This window comes from Acipenser ruthenus, chromosome 7 (assembly GCF_902713425.1).
Source record: "Acipenser ruthenus chromosome 7, fAciRut3.2 maternal haplotype, whole genome shotgun sequence".
In the NCBI taxonomy this organism is placed as follows: Eukaryota; Metazoa; Chordata; class Actinopteri; order Acipenseriformes; family Acipenseridae; genus Acipenser; species Acipenser ruthenus.
In genome coordinates this window covers 53,106,401-53,127,753 of record NC_081195.1, presented here as the reverse complement: position 1 = coordinate 53,127,753, position 21,353 = coordinate 53,106,401, and the positions used below count along the sequence as shown (strand labels likewise).

Sequence of the window (21,353 nt, the reverse complement as noted above, 5' to 3'; positions counted from 1 at the left end):
AATGTGGTAAAATAAAAAAAGAGGCAGTTTTTCATGTAATTGACCTGAAATTAATATTTTAAAAAGTTAGGTGTGTTGGTAAGACAAATGGCAGTAACTAGAGTTTTACACATTGGATTAACACAACAGTGGTATCTTTCCATTGAACAAGACCTGTGTTTATTGAATATATCACAGTGTGGGGTAATATGATCAGAGGTCAAAGGGCACATATTCATGTTTGGAGCTGTTTTTGGACTTTTTGAATTCAAATGGTTGAAGAATGTGTTTCACCTGAGCAAGTGTTTAAGAAGGTTCATCATATTCCTGAGTCAGTTTTTTACCAAAAAGTTTTGATCTTTACCTTACTTATTGTCTCAAACCCTTGCAAGTTATACATCTATGGAAAGCTTTTTTGCCTCCCCTTTTACATTACACCATGTTTTTCAATATTTTCCTAGGTAGAGGCTATATTAGAATAACTATTTATATCTGTGCTCAAACAAAAATTCTTGTATCCTTCAAATGTAACTTGTGCCAAATCTTGACTTCAACTCAAATTGCTAAATTTTACCATTAAAAACATTGATTATTGCTATTCATTATTTCACACTAGAAAATACATGTAAACAGTGGAAAAAATGCCATGCTGTATATGTGTGCAGTGGCACAGAGTTCTATAGAACTTTGGAAGCACCAAATAAAATTTCCAAAGTTCTGAAGGTAAACTGAAGACACAACTGAGTCGGCACACACAGCATTTGGACATCTGGATTTTTTTTTTTAAACCATTAGTAAGTTTGTTTGAAATAAAAATGTAAAATATGTGTATGTATGTATATCTATATCTATATATATATATATATCATCATCCAAAAAACAACCCATCATAAAAACCCAGTTTTCCTATTTCTGGGTTCTCTTCCTAGTTTTATATTTATTTACAATCGAACATTGTTGTTAAATTGTTGAACCAACTGCTAAATCACAATGGAGTCAGTTTATTACTCACCTTACTGCATTTAAAACGATTTCCTTTACTCATATACTGATGTTTTTCATTGCTATTTTAATAATAATAATAATAATAATAATAATAATAATAATAATAATACAATTGAATTCTCTTTTATTAATAACTTCAAATTGCCTAAATAAAACAAAACATTCACTGAGTAACAGTTATATCCTCCATAATTGTAAATAATATCATTTAAAATAAATGGTTATTGAAATAAAACAAAGCTACAATGTTAACAGGTCTGCAGTCGGTAGCTATCCAATAGCACTGGTTATAGTATCGTACTTAGCTTGATTCATGGGTTTGCATTGATACTGTATTTTGAGAAGTGAAAGCATGTTTAGCAGCATGCAGGGTGGTACAGCAGACCTAGATGCACTTCTGTGATACTGGAACTTACTTTGACAGTAGATACCCAGTAGTAACCCTCTTTCTTTCCAATGAACCGTCAGAAAGCTTTTAAAAAATAAACTTCCTTGCATGCATTATTACCCAGTGTGGTTCTGTGACTAATTTTATATTAAAAACGATGACTTCACTCATTCAATCCTGGTATGCAGTATTTTGTTTTTTGTTTTTTTTAATTGTTTTTGTTTTTTATTTTTGTATGGTAAATTAAATTTAAAGGCTCACAATGTTTCAATACAATGTGCTGAAGTTCACATTTTGTTTGATCCTTTAATGTTTACATTAGATCCTTGAGTAATGTACTGCGTTTTTCAGAGAATTCACAAGGATAATTAAACTTTACAGGTTTTAATGTCCATTATTAAGCAAGTACATTTTGTAAAAATATTTATAAATATTTAGAATGTGATCACCATTTTCTTTTGCATAGATTAGGCAGCCTTCAGATTTAGAATCCTCAGTGTGCTATTGAACTTTGCAAATCCTTCATGAATTCTGGAGCCACTTTTGGATAAAATTTCCATTTCAAAGTTTTATAATTGTTGGTTAGTTAATGTCTTAACTTTAATTACTCTTTAGAAGTTGAGCCCTTGTTTGGTTATATGGACATCTGGAGGTAAAGTATAGGCCTGAATTGAAGTTGTCAGTTTTTTATAAAATGTTTTGGGAATTGCTAAAGGCCCTACTTTCTGCAGAATAAGAACGTACCGCCTTTTTATATGATTTTTTTCTCTCTTCTTTTTTTTCAGATCTTTTTATTTCAAATTTTACGAGGTTTGGCTTACTGTCATAGGAGGAAAGTTTTACATCGAGACCTGAAGCCACAGAACTTGCTCATTAATGAGAGAGGGGAACTAAAATTAGCTGACTTTGGTAAGTAATACTGAATACATGGTTGAGTTTCACTTTCATTTTGCGCTGTTAAAAATGTGTTCTGTTACTAGGTTATTTGTATTTGAGCATATTAGGAACCGATACAGTGTGGTACAAATTGTAAGAACCCAATAAGAAGCCAGTTACTAAAAGAACAGGTAGTAGCACAGGAGCAGAAGAGCAGTCTATCTCATTAGTGCTTGGTATTGGTTATCGCTGTACACTGTTATATTGACTTTAACCTTCTGTCCTATATGGCCGCCTCAAATCCTTTTTTTTTTTCTTGATTTATCATGATAGATCCAAATGGTTACATTTATTTAACATTTTATTGTGCAACGATCCTTCCTTTTAAAAGTGTGATGATTAGCTTTTTGAGACGATCTGATCAAGATGGCTGGTGGTCACCTCTGGCTTGATTAGGCTGGTGGGTTCCTATTTTTGTACCAGTCTGTATTTCTTGTGAGATACTGTTTTACTGCTTGTTTTAATTATTTTGTTTCTTTTTAATTGTGTGCTGTCATTGTGATCAGTTGTGCTGTGTTGAATTTGAGAGGCTTTTCTTGTGCAGGATTAGCAAGAGCCAAGTCAGTCCCTACAAAGACCTACTCCAATGAGGTTGTCACGTTATGGTACAGACCCCCTGATGTTCTCTTGGGATCTTCAGAGTATTCCACCCAGATTGACATGTGGTAAGCAAACTGTTGCTTAAAGAACATGCAGGTGCAAGTGTGGTTTGTTTATCACTCTCTTGTCTTGTTAGGATGTTTGCAATCGTTCTAGAATGTTCCAAGTTCTGTTGTTTTTAATGCTTTTAACTGACTCCATTGTGATTTAGCAGTTCTCTAATTCTCAATTTAACTGTCTTGTGGTGTTTTGCCATGTGTCTTTGGTTCCTGTTTTTTTTATGAGAAATCATGTTACACTGGTTTTATATTCTATACCACAAGCATTTTTGTTTTAGAATGATCTACGTTAAGGACCATCTTAAATGTTATACACCATATACCACAGTTAAAGCAACATGGTCAGGAATTGAAATAAGTGGCAAGGACCAACATTTTGAAATGCAGACTAAACAACCTAGAATTTGAGGACAAATGCAGACCATCAGTTGTTCTAAACGCAGTGAGCAATCCTCAGAGCTGTTCTGTTGGTTCTCATATGACAGCTGCCCAATTCTGTACATTTTGAACATGGTTTAAAACTAACCGTATGGGCAATTAGATACAGCTCTTGAGATGTCAACATGCATAACCTCTAAACCAGATCTGATCATTTAGAAATATGTCTGCTGCGATAAGGCTTTGTAGCTTCATGAGGCTGGAAGGGAGAAAAAAATCTGTAATATGCCTAAAGTATTTGTTTTTCCTTTCAGGGGAGTGGGCTGTATATTTTACGAAATGGCTGCCGGAAGGCCTCTGTTCCCTGGTTCAACAGTAGAAGATGAATTGCACTTAATTTTTAGGCTTTTAGGTAAGCATTTCTCCTCTCTACATGAAAGCCAAATACTGTTTTCTGTGGGCCATTCCTTAGGGACTGAGCCTCTCTGACTCCTGCCTGTGAGAATACTTCAGCAGGTGCATTCCAGCACAGCACACCAAGGGTCTAGTTTGATAGTGGATGTAGTGGAGGTCATCCCTGTATAAAATGAATCTGGATTTGGGCATTTTCACTGTAAGTAAGCATCATCTCAGGCTAACTGTCTGGGGAATGTATTGTCAACACATCATCATTAACCTGATTTGTAAAATAATAAAATGCAAACGACTTGCCTACATTATAGATGAATAGCCAGGTACAGCTAACAAATTGTTTGGAGCTTTAATAAATTCATTTGTTTACTCGTCACAATATTAATAAAGGTCAAGATATAGAAATTAAATGTATGTAATTATGAAATTATGTAGTTAAACTGTTTCAAAGGGTAATTGTACAGAAGCACCTTCATACTTGGTAACTTATTGTTTTTCCCCTGTTTTATACATAGGCACTCCATCAGAAGACAACTGGCCAGGGATTTCGTCCATTGAAGAATTTAAATCATACAACTTTCCCAAATATAAACCACAGCCTTTGATTAACCACGCACCCAGGTATTTCTTATTTTGATCATATGACCCAATATAGTGGTATGCTGGTTAACAGACTTGAAAATGGTGTAAATGTTCTTTTTTTTCCCCCCAGATTGGATTCTGAAGGAATTGAACTGGTCTTAATGTTTTTGAAAGTAAGTCTCTTGGGCTTATTCTTTTAGGTAATATATAATAAAATTGAGAAGAATAGTTATGGCCGTTTTTATTTTATCTTGTTGGTAGCACAGATGTTTTATGAAAATGAAAATGTTATTTGCTTTCCTTCTTTCTAGTATGAATCTAAGAAGCGAATCTCTGCAGATGAGTCAATGAAACAAGCCTACTTCAAAAGCCTTGGAACACGGGTACACACCTTGCCTGAGAGTAAGTGCCCTCTCCTAATAATACACACGCCTTAACTTGACTCCTACTGCTTTAGGCACATTAAAGCTTTATTGTTTTTATTAATAAAAAAAATCCTGCTTATCCTTGCTAACCATCTAGCAACTGGCAAAAATATATAAATATATTTGAAATATGTAGTTTACTTTTATTCATATCCTTTTTTTAAAGAAATAAAGAAAATCCCTTTTAACTTAGAAAATAGAATTGACACACCACTTAATGAAAATACTGGTGTGACTTGTGCCTCTCTAACTGTATTGCCTCCTGTAGCCATCATGAACCGAAATGTTGATGTATCTGGGAAAACCATTTCTCCATACAAACTGGTGACTACAATATCAGCATTTACCAGAGGTGGCGCCTGAACACTGTGGGAAAACATGTCTGCAGGACGCAGAGGGGCTGAACACTGTGAAATACATGTCTATAGGACACTAAGGGGCTGAACACTTAGTCACAAGGGGGGTGGTATTTTTTAACTTTCTCTGACTAATCTTGTAGGCTGTAATCAAAATATGTAACTTTATGACCAGACTCATCTGTTTTTATTTGTTTGTTTTTTGTTATGTTTATCAGGCGTGTCAATATTTACTCTGAAGGAAATCCAGCTACAGAAGGACCCAGGCTTTCGAAGTTCATCATACCCAGAAACAGGTAACGGAAAAGCATCCCGACCAACGTCATGCACATATAAACACCACAGGAAGAATAGAAACCATGACGACTACGTTCTGAGCAGTAATGTTAAGATGGCAGTTCTAACAGTTTACACTTTTCTCATTTCTCAACGAATGAGTAAGAGACGCTGGGGGAGGGGGTTCTCCTGTTTGTTTTAGTATAGGTGTATTCATTCTAAAAAATTCCAACAGAATAACTGACTTGAAATCGTTTGTTTGTTTGTTTTTAAGGACCTGGCAAAAACAGAAGACAGAGTATGCTCTTTTAGACTCTTTGATAACACAGTTTAGTATACATGACCTTTTTCTGTTTATCTAAACCAACCAAGCAACCATCCAGTCAAGGACTTATTTGAAGGCATCTCCTTGTGATCAGTAGCGTGGACATCTTGGCAAGACTTCTCTGCATCAACACTGCCCTTTTTACAAAGGTGTCTCATTTCCTGTCAGGCATGTGAACTGTGTTTTATACTCACCTGTCACAGTGTGACATTATTTTGTACAGATGGTTTTAAGGTTCTCCTCTGCTGTTAGAGCCAGTGAGGTTATAGCTGCTGCAGTTATTGAGCAGGACTAAAACACAGTGTGTTATTTATTGTGGAAACATTTGCTGCTAAACCACTACTGTCTATATTTAACACGTTGGAATAGCTGAAGACGTTGCAGTGGCTTTTATCATGTGAACTGGTTTGTCTCTTCTCTGCGACCTGTGTTGAATTGTTGAAATTTTGTACTTTTTTTTTGGGGGGGGGGGGTGTTTTTTAAATTCTAGTGTCAGCATTGCTTGGCTACAGAAAGTGAATTCATGGACCATGCCTACCAACCTTCCTTCTGTACTTGGCACACACATGTGTATGAATCCTAATTTTTTCTTCAGTTTTCTTCATACATGCAGTTTTCATTTGAATGAATGTATGGATGTATTCTAAATGGAAACAGTGCTCTATATCCAGAAAGTGTTGGTCTTCTGATAGGGTTCAACTGCATTTTGATCAACAAGTATGTGTATTTATTTAAGTAATTAGGGAGATTTTCACAAAAAAAAACTAACAGTAGGTCTCAAACCATAAAAATACCTAGATTTTATTTAGGGAAACCCCTGAGAAACAATTAAATAAGAAACTCCCCATGCTTGGTTTTACATCATTCCAATATTTTTGCACCTTTCCTAAACAGGTGAAGCACACAGTTTAAGAATACACTGGAACATGGTAATAACAATGGGTATCAAGATTGAGTATGACAAGATGTGATCAGCTTACTTAATTAACCTCTATAGAAGAGAATGAGATGTACCTTTCTGAACTGTTGCATGTCATTTCTTCTTCATTTTGTAATAATTTCCCTACCTTGCTAATGCAACTCGGTGAGTATTAAGTACGCCTTGGCAGCAGTAATTTGTATGCATTTATTTGCCTTTAAGAATTGAATTGTTTAGTGCATCTGAAATGTCTGATCACTTATAGGGATAAACACAGTTTTGAGAGTTCATTTCTAGCATTCACTGTAAACGCATTCAGGGGTCCTACCATTTCTGCTTATGAATATAAAACCATGTAGTTATTTAACAGTATTAAGAGAATGTTGTATGTTACATTTTAACTTTATTTGTGAATTGTGATCGTGGCATGTTGGGGTAAATGTGTTTTATTAGTATATTGTGTTTTTTTGCTAAAAACAAAGGTTTCAATTGGAATTTTGCTAAAAAACAAAACAAACAAAAAAAACAGTTTATTGTGTAATGATATGCATTGGACCACTACTCTTTTTCAGCATTTGTATATGTAAAAAAAAAAACAAAAAAAAAAGATTTCAAATTGAAATTGTAGGCTTAACAAACTGCTGTGATGTTTGACAGTAATGTATTAATATTGTACTTTTTTCAAGTATAAAAACTACATGATCTTACCATTAATGTGGAGGCTTATTGTATAACCTGCATTGTGTAGATATGCTATGAAATATGGGGACCAAACGCAGAATATTAACAACTCGTTTTAATAGATTGTGTACTTGAAGTAAATCTAGTGTAATTTTTACATATGCACAAAAATAGCTTTCAAAATAACATTGGACATTTATAGAGGGATAAAAGTAGTAGATTGTCAGTGTCATTCTTCCTTGCAACTGGAGCCATCTGTGCAAGTACATCAGCCCGAGTTAATGCAAGTACCTTAACATGTGCACACAGAACTTCAACCTTGTTTTATAAAGCACTTGCACTGACAGATCTGATTTCAGTAAGCACTTTATATGATTTACTGAGGATTTGTGTAAGATTAGTGCATCACACAAACACGGTTATAAAAAAAGGCCAACTCTTTATTTTTAATGTAACATTCCATGCTACATTTTTATTTATACAACAAATATATAAGGCATATTTTCTACACTGTTAAACCACAAAATTAATATGAGAATACATTTTATCAATTCCTTTATGAAAATAGTAATTGATAGCCATTATAGAGCCTTTATACTGTACTGGAATCTCGTCTTTGTAATTGTTTCTTAAAGCTGAAAAAGAATACATTTACATGATACATTTAATTGTATACATGGGAAGGCACAGCCGGTAATAACATTAAAAGCACAGTGCATACAATAAAAAATTAAAAACGGACAAGCAACATCGATTCACAGCCGCCAATGGAAACCTTAAACAAAATAGTAGAAGGAACACCATTTCCTAATGTTTAACACTTAAAACAGTAAGGTGTTTATCAAAAAGATTTAACAATATTCTTACACAAATCCTTAAAAAAAAAAAATTAAGTATCTGTAAATGTGCAAAACCAAAAGTGATTTGCATTTCACAAAAAAGAACGCTGTCTTTGGTTAAGGCATTCACTCAGGCAAAGTTAGGATTTCTGACCATTAGAAGAAAGCAGCATTGGTGAAGAAGACCCATCCATCGCAGGAACTGGCATCGGTAAGTGACCGTTTAACAAGGAAGGGAACTGTAATGAAACAAAATATAGTAAGAGTTATTGCTTCTTGTGGAGTGGCATGCATGTCGTGAGCGAAGTTATTGACTGTCTGCGTACTAACATGAAATCTTTTTTGCCCCGAGGACTTCCAAGTAAAAAAAAAAAAAAAAAAATTTAAAATGTGTAATAATATGCCCAAGTAAATTTGATGCAAAAGATTGAGTCTCGGGGCTGAGCTTGTATTTGATTCCTGGATGACTTGTTTCTCTGTCCTTGACTTTTACTGTTAGATTTCGTGACTTCATCTTTGTGAACACCTGATTATTGATATCCCCAGAGCTCTTTTCAGATAAAATCAGCTGACACTAATACGCACTTCCTGACCGGTCATCCTAGGACAAACAACATTTGCCAGGCAAAATACAAGACTCCAGTTTTCAGGCAGGATTATGATCTGAGATAGTGAGCTGTGGAATTTTTAAAGCTAGCTACATCTACTTTCCAGTTGAATGGAGAAAGGTAACTAATAATATATATATATATATATATATATATATATATATATATATATATATATATATATATATAATATAAATAATATAACATGGCCTTAAAATGGTAAAAATCTGCTTGTGTAAATCAGCTGGTTAATTGATTACTTAAACATAGACTTATATTTGTTCTAAGAACATAAGAACACTGAAAGATGTGGAAAACATCTGGTAGGCTAGTTAGAATACATAGTAGACAATTGGAGTATCCTGTCTTTTTTTCTGTACAAATTTTATCTTTGGTTTCATCACAATATATTGTATCATTAGTCAGGCAGCAGATTGACTGGTTCCTCCATATATCCACAGATTCTAGTACTCCAAATAAAGTGCCCTAACCGAGCTTCAACACAACTGGATCAGCGGTTCTCAAAGTGTGACAGCCATACATTTAAGTAACGTTTGAAAAGGTTGGATGCCTCAAAGGGGGTGGGGGAGGGAAAATCCAGTGGTGACTTTTACATTTAAATTGTCAATTTTAAAACCTTCATTTTATGGTAAACCATTATTTATTTATATATATATATATATATAATGGTTTACCATAAAATGAATATATAATATAAATTGTTTTTAATTAATTACAGCATCAGTCCTGCTTCAGAGTAGATCTTGACTTTTGATGTGGTGCCAGGGAAGGTGGAAACAGGAAAGAGTGAATCTGTTTGCAGGGATATGCAAGGTATATGCAGATCACCTTAAGAAATGCAGCTTATTCTGTAACGCATGTGAACAGAGCTCCAAGCATTCTGTGCGATTTCATGTTACCAGTGCCAGTATGTGACAAATTTCAGATTATATCACTGTAAAAAGGCTGCCCAGATAAACAGTTGAACACACTTACAGACAACAGAGGGGTTGTTGTCTTCACCTAAGCTCATATACAGGCATCATAATTTCTCTCCAAGTTTAAAAAAAATATTGGATTTACTTTGTAAATGCTTTAAGCCATTAACACATTCCTTGTATTTGGTTAGTGGTAACTTTTTGGTTAACTACAATGTAAAGTTCAAAGGCCATTGTGCCACAAGTTGAGTTCCGCCCCTTTAACTGATGATATTGAAAGAGCCATCATCAGTTTTCCTAAGATTTCAAAAAACAAAACAGACTGATTGCAATTTGTTCCGGAAGGTTAGTGCATCATTAGTAGGTTGTCATCTGAATTACTGAGCCAGCATATTGATTTCCTGGAAACATTACCAGGGTTTTAAAGCCTAGAACATTTGATAAGAAAATAATCCTGAACTTATCAGACAAGTAAACAGTAGTGAAGCAGATAAATACACATGTCAACTATGAACATATTGGCCAACTGAGGTAGTGAGTCATGAATGAAAAACTTTTCCAACTGCAGTCTAGATTTTTATATCCAGCCCCTATTTATCACTCAGATACACTGTGTGTCATCATGGCAAGAAACAGGCACCAGCAACTCTCAAAAATCACCCTAGTACAAGAACATCTCCTTTCTGCTTTGTAAACCAACTCCATGAAGGGTTAACTGCATTTTGATAATACATTTTTGGTGTCATGGAACAACAGCAACCTTGATAACATGTTTTTGCATGGAAGACTTCAGTTCTAAAATATTTGATTAAACATTACCTGAAATAAAGAGCTTGTTCCTTGGAGCCTGGCAGGACTTAAAGGAGCCATAGGGCTTAAGCTGCTCCAGAAGTGAATACTGGATAATAATGGGTTGGGGGTTAACAACAACCCTGTAGGTGTCTGCAATGTAAAAAAAATATATAAAACAGTCTATTATAGTTATTCATTAACCCAGAACATTCAACTAAGACGTAATCTCTTCCTGCCACTGATGTGTGGCTGTGGTGCAGTGACATTTTTACAGCAAGCTAGAGCAGTTTTCAGTTTAACCACTGTATTCTACTCCGATTCTGTTAAAACAAGACCTACAGCTATTACATACATATCTAATACATAGTAATCTTTTTGTATCACATATACCTGAATTGTGGGGCTGTGAGTAAGGGGTTTCTTTCAATAACTGCTTTAAAAAAAATGCTTTGGGAGTGGAATAAGTGTCTCTCCACAGGAGAATTCCATCTGACCAAAAACAGAAGCTGCAAAATCCCCCTAGACACTAAACCTACTATCTCTTCTCTGTAATGAATAGAGACCTTGATATTGGCTTTTATTTTGAAGTGCTGTAATGGGCCATGTGAAAAACATGGGTTTTCAGTCCTTAGTGAGTCAGAGAGAGAATGTACATTTGGAGTTAGATACAAGAACATTTTGAAAAATCAAGAATACTTTCCTAGTATTTTTTCACCATCTCTGAATAAAACTGAATGAAGAAGTGCTGCCAATTACCATAGTTTCTATTTCTGAAAGGAAAACTGGCTTTGTGGAGATCAGGAGCTTCCTAGTATGAATGCTGGTGGTGCTGAGTTGACGTTTGTGCTACTATTGTTCATCTCACTTGAGCGACGCCCCCTACTGGTCAGATTACCTGTGAGTCAAGAGTCAGCTTCCCAGGCTGTGCCCTTGCCTCGGGTCAGTAGCTTAAATGTCCAATGTGGTTCGGGTGAAAAGTAGATTTGAAAAAAATAAATAAAATTTAAAATAAAAAGAATGGCACATGGGCATGCAAAATGCATAGAACATTGGCTTGCACAGCACTCGTCTTAGATGCAAAAGCAAAATGGCCAAAACCTCCTTCTTTAGTTGTTGCAAGAATGGTTCAATTGGAATCTAAAGTCATTGCCTTCTGATAATACAGAGCTTTACTTGAGTGCCAGTGCAAGATTATTTGTGCAGCAATCCAACAAGGTATGCATGGCTATTTATTTTGAGCCCTGAGGAGACGAGAGAGAGTTTACTGCTGGAAATTACGCTGTTGATTCGTGCGACCCCCAAGGTAATGATCTTCAGATTTAGAATCAGGCTTGTAAAAAAAAACATATGAAATCAATTTAACTTTTTTTCCCTGTCACCTAAATGAAGTGAGCTAGTGTTACTAAGAAACCAAGACTCTGGTTCATGATTCGTGGTATTAACAACATGTGGCATCACTTAAATGTGTTTTTTTTCTTATACAGTGCTCTACACTGAATAAAGATTTGTGTGTCTTCCATTTTCCTGTTGAACTCATTTTGTGTACTGGTTGCTTTACAATGCTCTAATCTTCAATTAATGCCCATTCAAGGCGCACTCTTCACTATATAAGTATATACAGCTATGGACAAAAGTTTTGCATCGCCCTATAGAATAAAAAAAAAAAATGCTTCATAAGGTGAGTGAAACCTGCCGAATAATGTTATGTTAACATATTGAAATTACATACCACTTTGTAGTTTTCCATATACTTAATGAAAAACTGACATTGAAATGTGACATTTTGAAATCGAACATGAAATACTGTACTACTATTGTGGCTTCCGGTAGCTTTTACAAGATATCATTTTGTAATTTATTTGATTACATGATGTTAAATAAGATATAAATTATGAAATCTGAAAAATATACCCACACACAGTGGAGCTGGGCAGAGAGAGGATGCTGTTACAGGACAGTTTTTTGTTTTAAAATTGTGTCTTAATCCTAAAATTCTAGGTGATGCAAAACCTTTGGCCACAGCTGTACTTTAGCCGGATATGTATCATTTTGCCAACAAAAACAATATATTTGAAGAGCTGAATACAACATCAGTACACCATAGCTTAGCAATATTTACAATGCCAAAATACTGCAAGGGTGTTTTTCTTGTGGCAGTTGACTTGTTTTAAGTTTTACTTTGGGGAAAATTACTTCATGGTCTGGACTAAATCCACTCCTAAGGAACTTGATGGGTTTATTACAGCACTGCCAAAGAAACACCAAGGATATTTATCAAAACTTAAAATGTAATTAACAGATGATTAGGTTCTTTGTTTGTGACGGATGTCCTGGAATGCATAATGATTTTGTCTCTCCCTTTTTATACGGCCCCTATAGTAATTCGGAGCTCACGCAACACCAACTCCTCAATTGGAATAATAAGCCATGCTATGAAACTATTCTGAATCCCAAACATTATAAAAAGAAAAGTGTGCTAAAATCCAAAACCAATTAAATTGTCCTTTCACCTACATGGTGAGAGCCACTGTGGATTTAAATGTTCCATTATGATTGGAACTAGAAGCCAATGGATACGCCAAACAGGTGTGATTGGCTAGCCCCTCCCCATGTAACTCTGAGAGCTACATTTTATGGCTTTGGCACAGAAGGATCAAAATACGCTGATGCTCAGCCTTGGTTTAAACATTATACCACCTCAGCCCCTTTTCCACTTAACTTCACATGCAAAAATGAAAAACAGTTATGTACAGCTTCAACATCTACATGGATTAGGCTTACCTGTGCAGTGAAAAAGGCTGGTGTCAGAGACCCTGAGGGAAGTGCTGGGCTGTTGAGGGCAATAGAGCCGATATCAGTGCCTGAGAATAGTAAAGAAGAGGCTGAGATCTCCAGGCCTTTGGGTTTCTTGGCCTTTGGGGGAAGGCCGTTGCTATTCCTCTTCTCAAACAGTTGAGGGGACCTGGCCTTGTGGCTGGCAGAAAGGTTCAGAGGCTGGGAAGAGAGTTCCAAGTCATCTGCCTCCGAGTTGGGGCTCCTGTATCCTGACAGGAAAGAACTAGGGGAGGGAGAGGAGAAGTTTGTGGTGTGAGCCGACATCAAAGTTGGTGAAGCTTTGGCAGAGGCAGAGGATGTCAAGAAAGCTGCAGAAGCCACGGCCTCAGCTGACATAGGAGAGGATGGCATGGAAACCACCGGCAACGTCACATGCTTCTCTGTTTTGTTTGTTACAAAGCGGATTACAGTCCGCGTCTCATCCCCCTGCAGCTTGTCATCCGATTTCTCGTCTTGCTTCTCCATTTTTATTGATTTGAAAACCTCTGCCTGATTCTGTAGTGAGTTGATTGTGAAGGAGGAGTAGAGACCTGAGTGGATATAGTCGTTGCGGCCGGTGTTTCTCAAGGCGGAAAGGGTTTGGTGCTCTTTGGTCTCCAGACTCAGAGAATCACTGTCCTGTAACAACATGCTCTCTCTGCCCAGCTCCACTGTGTGCGGGTCCATTTTTAAGATTTCAGGGAACGAGACAAACTTGTATACAAACTTTTGTCCGATCACCTTTTTGATAATGTTCTGCAAAGAAAGAAAGTACATTTCATTTGGTTTAAAAAAAAAAAAAAAAAAAAAGTAAGTTTATTTCTTCACATCTGCAGCTAGCAATTCCCCAATAGGCTAAATGGAATGTGAGTCAATAAATTGAGAAACTCACACTTTAAAAATAGTATAGGCTTGTTTGATCTAAGTGGAATCCTTATCTTTTAAAAGAACAGTCTAGTCAATCTTGTGCCTGCAATGGTAAATATTGAAGTGAGGATTTTTGTTTGATTGAAACATGAAATGCACTGCTTGTCAGAGAAAAACAGGCAATGAGGTGGCATCCACAACTACTGGAAGCAGAAACTGCATGTAGATGGCAGATCCAGAGCTGGATCAGGGGTGCTGGAAGAGTATTGGTTCGGGAGACCCCAGTGTTCTAGGAAGAGAGGGAACTATTTCCTTAAATTACCAGTACATGCTAGAATAATTTAGAAGGGACGAACTGCAGTACAGGTGGCAGATATCATATTTTTGGGAAAGCTTGTTGAAGCTTTTCAGATAATGCCTATCTGAAATTGGATATAGTGTAGAACAGGGGTCCGAGTTGTAGGCTGCTGTGCTCAGATAGCTTTGGCAATGTGGTTTTTTTGTCATCAGGTTTTTCCAAAACCACATTACGTCATGATGGAATGCTCCCTGATGGATTGATTTAATATGCACATTTGCATTACCAAGTTCCTCTACTGCACATGACAATTGTTGTCTGGAAATCAGCCCATCACAGCTTGCTGTGCCTCTGGGTTAATTACTCCTTCACACTCTTTCAAGGGCAAATTTCCAGACACAATTCAAAGTACCTTAAACATAAAAATCTAAAGTGATTCACGTATACTTGCTATGGCTTTTAATGTGGAAAACTCTTCCCTTTTAAAAATGTTGTCAAACCAGATTCAGTAGTTTATTATGGGGTTGAAAACATGGAGTAAATATAAGGATAAAGGACACCACTGCATATTGAACAGTAAGCCATGTTAGAAAGTAAATACATGTCACAACACCAAGGCTCACCTTATCATAGTAGTAACGGAGCGCCCTGCTAAGTTTGTCGTAGTTCATGTTGGTCTTGTTTTTGCGAAGTCCCCACAGTTTGGCCACCTCCTCTGCCTTTAGGAGCTTGAACTCCCCGTCGTTGGACGTCCAGCAGATGAGGTGCTCGTGTTTCTGGTCTAAAAGCAACTGAAGCAAGAACTGCCACAGTGTGATAGCACTCTCCATAACTGCAAGGCAAAGGGACAGACCACCATTAAAACATGATTTGGACAGCTGGCATTACTTTGAAGAACCTATGGTGAATCATAAATAGCAATCCAAACTTTTTATATCTACGTTTTAATATTTTTTACGTCTTCCAGCTTCTTAGAAATGCACGAATCAATTAACTTACTGGTTTTCCTGGCTTAATATTACCTTGTTTGTTTTTGATGGAGAAGGGTGCTTTATAGGTAAGAGTGAAATCTACACTTCCAGTTAAAATTAGGGAAGAGTATTGCTGAGGAATAGGGTCATATTTGAGCAAGATGTATGTGTGGGGTCATGAGTTCAATGCCACAGGAAGTGAACCAGGCCAATGGTGGACATGCTTTGTATTCAGAGAGTTGAGTATACTTTTAACATATGCAGGTTTCATAATAGTCTGTTTTAATGATATCTAGAGACAAATTATGCATGAAATTCAGATTTCTGCATTATATATGCTGTAATAGATGATTTACTTGGCTTTTTGCTTGTAATGGTCACATATTTTAAATAAAATGTACATTGCCACCATACAGCTGTCTGTGTATACTTTATGCTAACATTGACCTTTGTCTTTTTAACGACTCGGACGTGGCTGGGGTTTCAATTCCCTTAATTTGGGACTAAAGTGGTCAGTCAGAAGCCAAGGCGTCTCTTCATGATTAAAACCAGGCCATGTGTGCTATCCACTGAGGCTAAGATCTGAAACTTGTTGCGCTTTGAACTCTCAGCTTTGATGCATACAGAGAACCTTCTGATTTCAAATAGGTATTGTTAAAAGGTATTTCATATACAGCTGCCTTTAAATTGTGAAGCCAGGGACTTAACCACAGCCAAGTGACTTAAATTGTTAAAGGACCAACAGCCAAGACATCCTGAGTTTAAATCACATTCTTGTGCATATGTTCTACCAGCAGCAAGTTGGTTAATCCTTAGTAAAAAGTTTTTAACATAAAATAAGTAAAGGTCTCCACACACGGGTCGCGATGCAACAAGCAATGAAGGGCAGCAATGTGGAGTAGTGGTTAGGGCTCTGGACTGATCTGACCGGAGGGTCGTGGGTTCAATCCCAGGTGGGGGACACTGCTGCTGTACCCTTGAGCAAGGTACTTACCTAGATTGCTCCAGTAGAAATCTAACTGTATAAATGGGTAATTGTATGTAAAAATAATGTGATATCTTGTAATAATTGTAAGTCGCCCTGGATAAGGGCGTCTGCTAAGAAATTAATAATAATAATAATAATAATAATAATAACAAGCAACTGTGTTGTACGACAACCACACCACGACAAAAAAAATGAACTTGGTGTCCAAGTTTGTGATTTTTGTCACGCAACAGCTGGGGAACTGACCAATGAGGAACCGCTTGCCTTGAAGGCTTCAGTAAACAATGGTGAAGAAAAAGATTTTCTTGCAGTATCAAAATACCCAGAGCTGTACAATAAAGGACAGAAAAATTATAAAAACACAGCAATGAGGGAGAACATCTGGGAGTCCATTTCCAGAGAACTGGATATAGCTGGTGTGTATGATTTGTTTACCTTTACTGAAAGCATTCTGAAAAACTATTATGTATATATTTTTATTAGCTGTATAACAGGCTGATGATACGATCAGAGAGTCCGTGCTCATGACAATTTTGTTTTACAGTAAAACAAAATTGTTTATATATATTATATATTATAATGTCATAATTAAACCATAGATATGCGTGTGTATGTTTACTATTTACTCATAACTCAGTTATAATTTGTGATATCATATTGAAAAACCCGAACCTAATTTGAATACCTTTTAACTAATTTGGTCTAATACAGACACACCAATAGTGCTGGTTGTTTTGATGCATATTAATAATGTTTTCTTAATATATTTTTATAAGGGGGGGTGAAATTTTCCATGACATCGCCACTGGTGTGAAAATACCATTTTATCGCTGGACAAATCGCATTGTGTCCGGTGTGTGGAGACTTTAATAATACTCAACAAAAATCTAAAATGGGAGGTTTGGTAAAGACTGCAAATCAAAATGGAATGCAATACAGACTGGGTATCCCTGTTAGTAGCTCAGTACTGTTGCTCTCCTGTGCATGTGGTTTAACCACAGAGTAGCACATAAGGGGGGAAAAAAGGATGTGATTTGAAGGTAGAGATACATAAAATGCTGCTGAAGCCCTTTACCATAATGAGCAAACCAATGCAGGATCAACAGCACCACCATCCACAGCTAGCAGGCTACATGTTTTCATGATGACAAAGAAGGGATGTGGTTGGAAATGTTCAAACCCTCAAGAACAGGACAGTATTCAGAGATCCTATTCACAACAGCTCAATATTGTATTCTATACATGCACAGCCAAAGTCCACCACGCAATTAACACTAACCCAAGCACTATATCAACATGTATAAGGGTTTATAAAAGTGCCCACTGCTCACTGCACATCAGGGAGTGCCTGGTGAAATTAAAATGGAATGATGTTGATTTTTCCAAACAGAGCGAATTAAAACATTTCCTGTCAAGCATCCTCAGAGTTTTACATCTGTGTTGTAAACTATAAAACTGTCTAAATCAGGACTTCCTCCAATTCTAATTTAAAGGCGTCTTCCTGGGAAAGCAGATCCAAAACAAAAAGGTAGGAATTCCTGCCACGGGAGGCATCGCAGGAAATGTTTTAAGAGAAGGTTTTTTCTAAAGGGGAAGATTTCCTTTCCGTGTCTGTGGCATTAAAAAATTCTAAAACTATGATTTAAAATGTTTTTTCTAATTGGGTAACACATAATAAAAATAAGTAGAGTGCATTTTACTTTATGCATGACTTTTTTTTTTTTTTTTTTTTTGGTTTGTTTGTTTGTTTTTACACCATGGCCAAATACTATCATCCTGTGCAACTGTAAACACCGGTTTTTTGGGGCATGGTTCTACTGTATTTCAGTTTCTGAAAGGGAAAGGGGCCTAGAACCTTAACATTTTCTAAATTATGTTGTCAATCCCGAGCTTAAGATGAAGATGGTTTTGTGAAAGTTAACAACTATGTGTGATTCATTAACTATCTCTTTCATAACTAGTGATGCAAGGTGACACGAATAACAGGTATGTACGTGTGCTAATGAACTGTCCATCACTATGAGCTGGTCTGGAGTTTGTTTACCACAAAGCAAACACACATTTTGTCATGATGCTGGCAATTTGTTTTTATGTCTACACTTTCCTTTGAAGCTACTTGTGTCCCTCATGAAAATTATGACTCATCCTTTAAATTTTGTAACTCAATTATCCCTTTCAATGAACAGGATGCAACAGTATGTGTTTTGTTTTTTTTAAGTGCTCTAAACATTTCTGTGCACAATGCATCACATGATTCACTTTACATAGTAGATACAAAACAAACATCTCATCAAACAGATGGGGTACTGGCTGCTGGAATAAATGATTCAATAAAGGTGTTTCCAAAGATGCACCTTGACTTGGTAGTTATTTTACAAAATACAACATGATATGTAATACCAGGCAAATTCTGTATTATTCCTCTATTTGGGTTGACTTTCCACTTATATTTTGGCTATTTATTGAACTGCTAATAGTTTTGATGAAACAGAGCTTTCCTTAGCATTATTTTTTTTTTTTTTTTTTTTTTTTTTAATTTAGTCGTTGGCAATTAGGTTTTTTTTTTATTATTATTTTCTCCCCAATTTGAAATGCCCAATTATTCTTTAGGCTTAGCTCACCGCTACCACCCCGTCAGCCGCCCGCTTCTTTACACACCGCGGACTCACCATGCAGCCACCCAAGAGCTACAGCGTCGGAGGACAATGCAGCTCTGGGCAGCTTACAGGCAAGCCTGCAGACTACAGGGGTCGCTGGTGCGCGGTGAGCCGAGGACACCCTGGCCGACCTAACCCCCTCCCCTCCTTGTTTTTTAAGGTAATTATAACAACACCTGTTATCATTACTGATAGTCTTATTGTTAGTTTATTTTTTCAGTTCTTTATTTATTATAAACATTCTTTACTATTAGTCAATCTTTTAACATCTGGTTTCTCCAAAGCCTTTTAAAAAGTGGTTACGGGTCAGCAGTATTCTGAATGTATAAAAATGTATTAATCTGTCAGGCTTCTAATACACATGAAGGACAGGATTTAACTAAAAACAATTTAGAACAACACAGGTACCTAGGGCCTCGGCAAATATGCACAAGGCGACTATTTAGGCTGGCTGCCTGTGAATAAAGATGTGATTTGTTTCCTTTTCAATTGGTTTAAAGCCTCTCGGGGCTTCACAAAACCCTCCTGTGTTGGAGAACGGAAACTCATAATGAGATTAGTTGGTGTGTGCAGACATTACTTAGCCATGACTAAATCTACTCTCTTCCTGTAAGATGCCTGTGGAAACTCCAAGGAGCCTCAGCCTTCACTTCTCTGCAGAATCACCTTACCTCTCCAAAAACAAACTGCCCCATGGAAAACAACAACACCCCCCCCCCCCCCCCAAACCACATGCTGGTTCTCATTTATTTATTTATTTATTTATTTATTGTTAATCCAGATAATTGTCATTTTCAGAAAGCACGAGCGCTAACAAATTCAGTCAAAACTTGCAAATCTATTAACACCCGAGCACGGGGAAACTCATGCGCCTCTTTGTTTGCTCCAGTGACTCATTTTCAAGATGATGTCTGCTGCCAGTTTCAAACCGGAAGCGCATGGCAATTAGTCTTGCTGTTTCCAGACAAACCAGAAACTCTACTAGCGCCTTTTAAAGGCGTAACGTCTTATTTCGTTAGTGATTTAATACAGTATTTTTCAGAACAACATTATTGGTAAATAACAATAAATGAACTTGACTATTACAGATATAACAATCCTCTTCACATAAAATAATAGTATCACTAAACAAAGTTAGCAATACACACGATAATAACTTTACTGCTTCGGGTCTAAAATGTCACTACATTAATGAATGTGATTAGCAGCACTTCAGCATCGCAAAGAACGAAGTTAAAAAGCCACTTGTTGCTAATTTTAATAAATCTCTGATATAACAAATTGGACCATACTCGTCAACATATACACCCCTCCCCTGTTTGTTTCAATATACTGATATATCTACTTCTTACCAGAATAAAAAATACTGACTACCGAGTTCTGCTTTTCCAGACAACTACGTATCCGACACCATTAACATTATCTATACAGTCGGTACTGTCTGTATGTGCAGCATTTCCCGTGAAACATTTTTGTGGTTTGTACATCTTCCGTTTTTTTTTTTTTTAAGTTTAAAGTTTGAGAAATAATACTAGCATGTTACTTACAACACATTGCTGAAAACCGGAAAGTTCTAAAGAAAATCAAACATGCTTAGTTAAACGTACCCAGACCTGTGATGTATGTCTCTTCGATAACACTTTTAAAAAGAATATTGTAAAATCCCCTTGTTTTCCATTCTTACTGTCGTCTGAACTGCTCTGTTTCTCTGTAATGAGATCCTGATTTCGCAGGAAGTTGGAGCAGTCAGACAGAGAGCCGGCTCACTTCCTTTCCTGCATTATTCCCCAGGCGGTTTGCAGTCTGTGTAAACAGCCTTTTCCTCCCCTCTTCTCTCTGCCCAATGATGTCCAACATCGCTCTAGTATTATAACACACATAGTAATATTGTAACAATAACTACACACAGATCTGCTCCAACTGACGTCAGCATCTTCCTGTTCTGTACCGCTGGGAGGAGCTCCTGTTGCTTCACTCGGCGCGAGCAAACTTCGGGGTTTTCAAGTGCAAGCAGATTAAATACATTTAACAGCTGCTTCGACAGCCAGCCTGACCTGGTGACACTCACCATTCTGTCCGAATTAAAGTGATGCAAATATAAAACAGAAATGCTATAACTGGACTGAATGCACATAGTTACATTTTATAACTAGCTCTCCTGTCTATGTCTGTAGGAAAGTTGTACTGCATAGGACCTTGCAGACACATAGTGGACAGACGCTCAGTCTCTGCATACTGCATTGGGTTTAACTGCAGACATG

At 36.7% G+C, this 21,353-nt stretch overlaps 2 protein-coding genes across 4 annotated transcripts in view; one reads left to right on the top strand and one right to left on the bottom strand.

The window, feature by feature from the left end:
- LOC117415439 (cyclin-dependent kinase 17) overlaps positions 1-7,349 on the top strand; it is a 77,964-nt gene extending 70,615 nt beyond the window's left edge. The window contains exons 10-18 of one of the 2 annotated variants that reach the window (XR_009329183.1): positions 2,158-2,281; positions 2,853-2,973; positions 3,660-3,757; positions 4,272-4,377; positions 4,469-4,511; positions 4,650-4,740; positions 5,032-5,087; positions 5,338-5,415; positions 5,670-7,349. Coding sequence is in view for 1 of the 2 variants with exons in the window: in XM_034025783.3 (XP_033881674.1) it covers positions 2,158-2,281; positions 2,853-2,973; positions 3,660-3,757; positions 4,272-4,377; positions 4,469-4,511; positions 4,650-4,740; positions 5,338-5,415; positions 5,670-5,707 (699 nt within the window). In the remaining variant the exon portion in view is untranslated. The remainder of the gene's footprint in view (positions 1-2,157; positions 2,282-2,852; positions 2,974-3,659; positions 3,758-4,271; positions 4,378-4,468; positions 4,512-4,649; positions 4,741-5,031; positions 5,088-5,337; positions 5,416-5,669) is intronic. The other variant, XM_034025783.3, reaches the window with a different exon arrangement.
- Positions 6,189-21,020, bottom strand: LOC117415440 (ETS domain-containing protein Elk-3-like). Of its 2 annotated transcripts, none has more exons than XM_059027279.1 (5): positions 21,000-21,020; positions 15,100-15,308; positions 13,279-14,067; positions 10,525-10,647; positions 6,189-8,398 (listed from the first exon to the last, which is right to left on the bottom strand). In XM_059027279.1, the coding sequence occupies exons 2-5, from the start codon at positions 15,304-15,306 to the stop codon at positions 8,300-8,302; spliced, it is 1,218 nt and encodes a 405-aa protein (XP_058883262.1). In that variant the 5' UTR covers positions 15,307-15,308; positions 21,000-21,020; the 3' UTR covers positions 6,189-8,299. The 2 variants fall into 2 exon arrangements, with proteins under 2 accessions (XP_058883262.1, XP_033881675.1); XM_034025784.3 differs by lacking the exon at positions 21,000-21,020 and adding an exon at positions 20,700-20,990.
- Between the last annotated feature and the right edge of the window lie 333 nt (positions 21,021-21,353).

Excerpts from the sequence above, each read along its gene's own strand:
- LOC117415440 (XM_059027279.1), bottom strand. The coding sequence starts at position 15,306 with ATGGAGAGTGCTATCACACTGTGGCAGTTCTTGCTTCAGTTGCTTTTA. Across the intron at positions 10,648-13,278 it reads CAGCCTTTTTCACTGCACAG|ACACCTACAGGGTTGTTGTT; the intron begins GTAAGCCTAATC and ends TTTACATTGCAG. Across the intron at positions 8,399-10,524 it reads GAACAAGCTCTTTATTTCAG|TTCCCTTCCTTGTTAAACGG; the intron begins GTAATGTTTAAT and ends GTTTCATTACAG.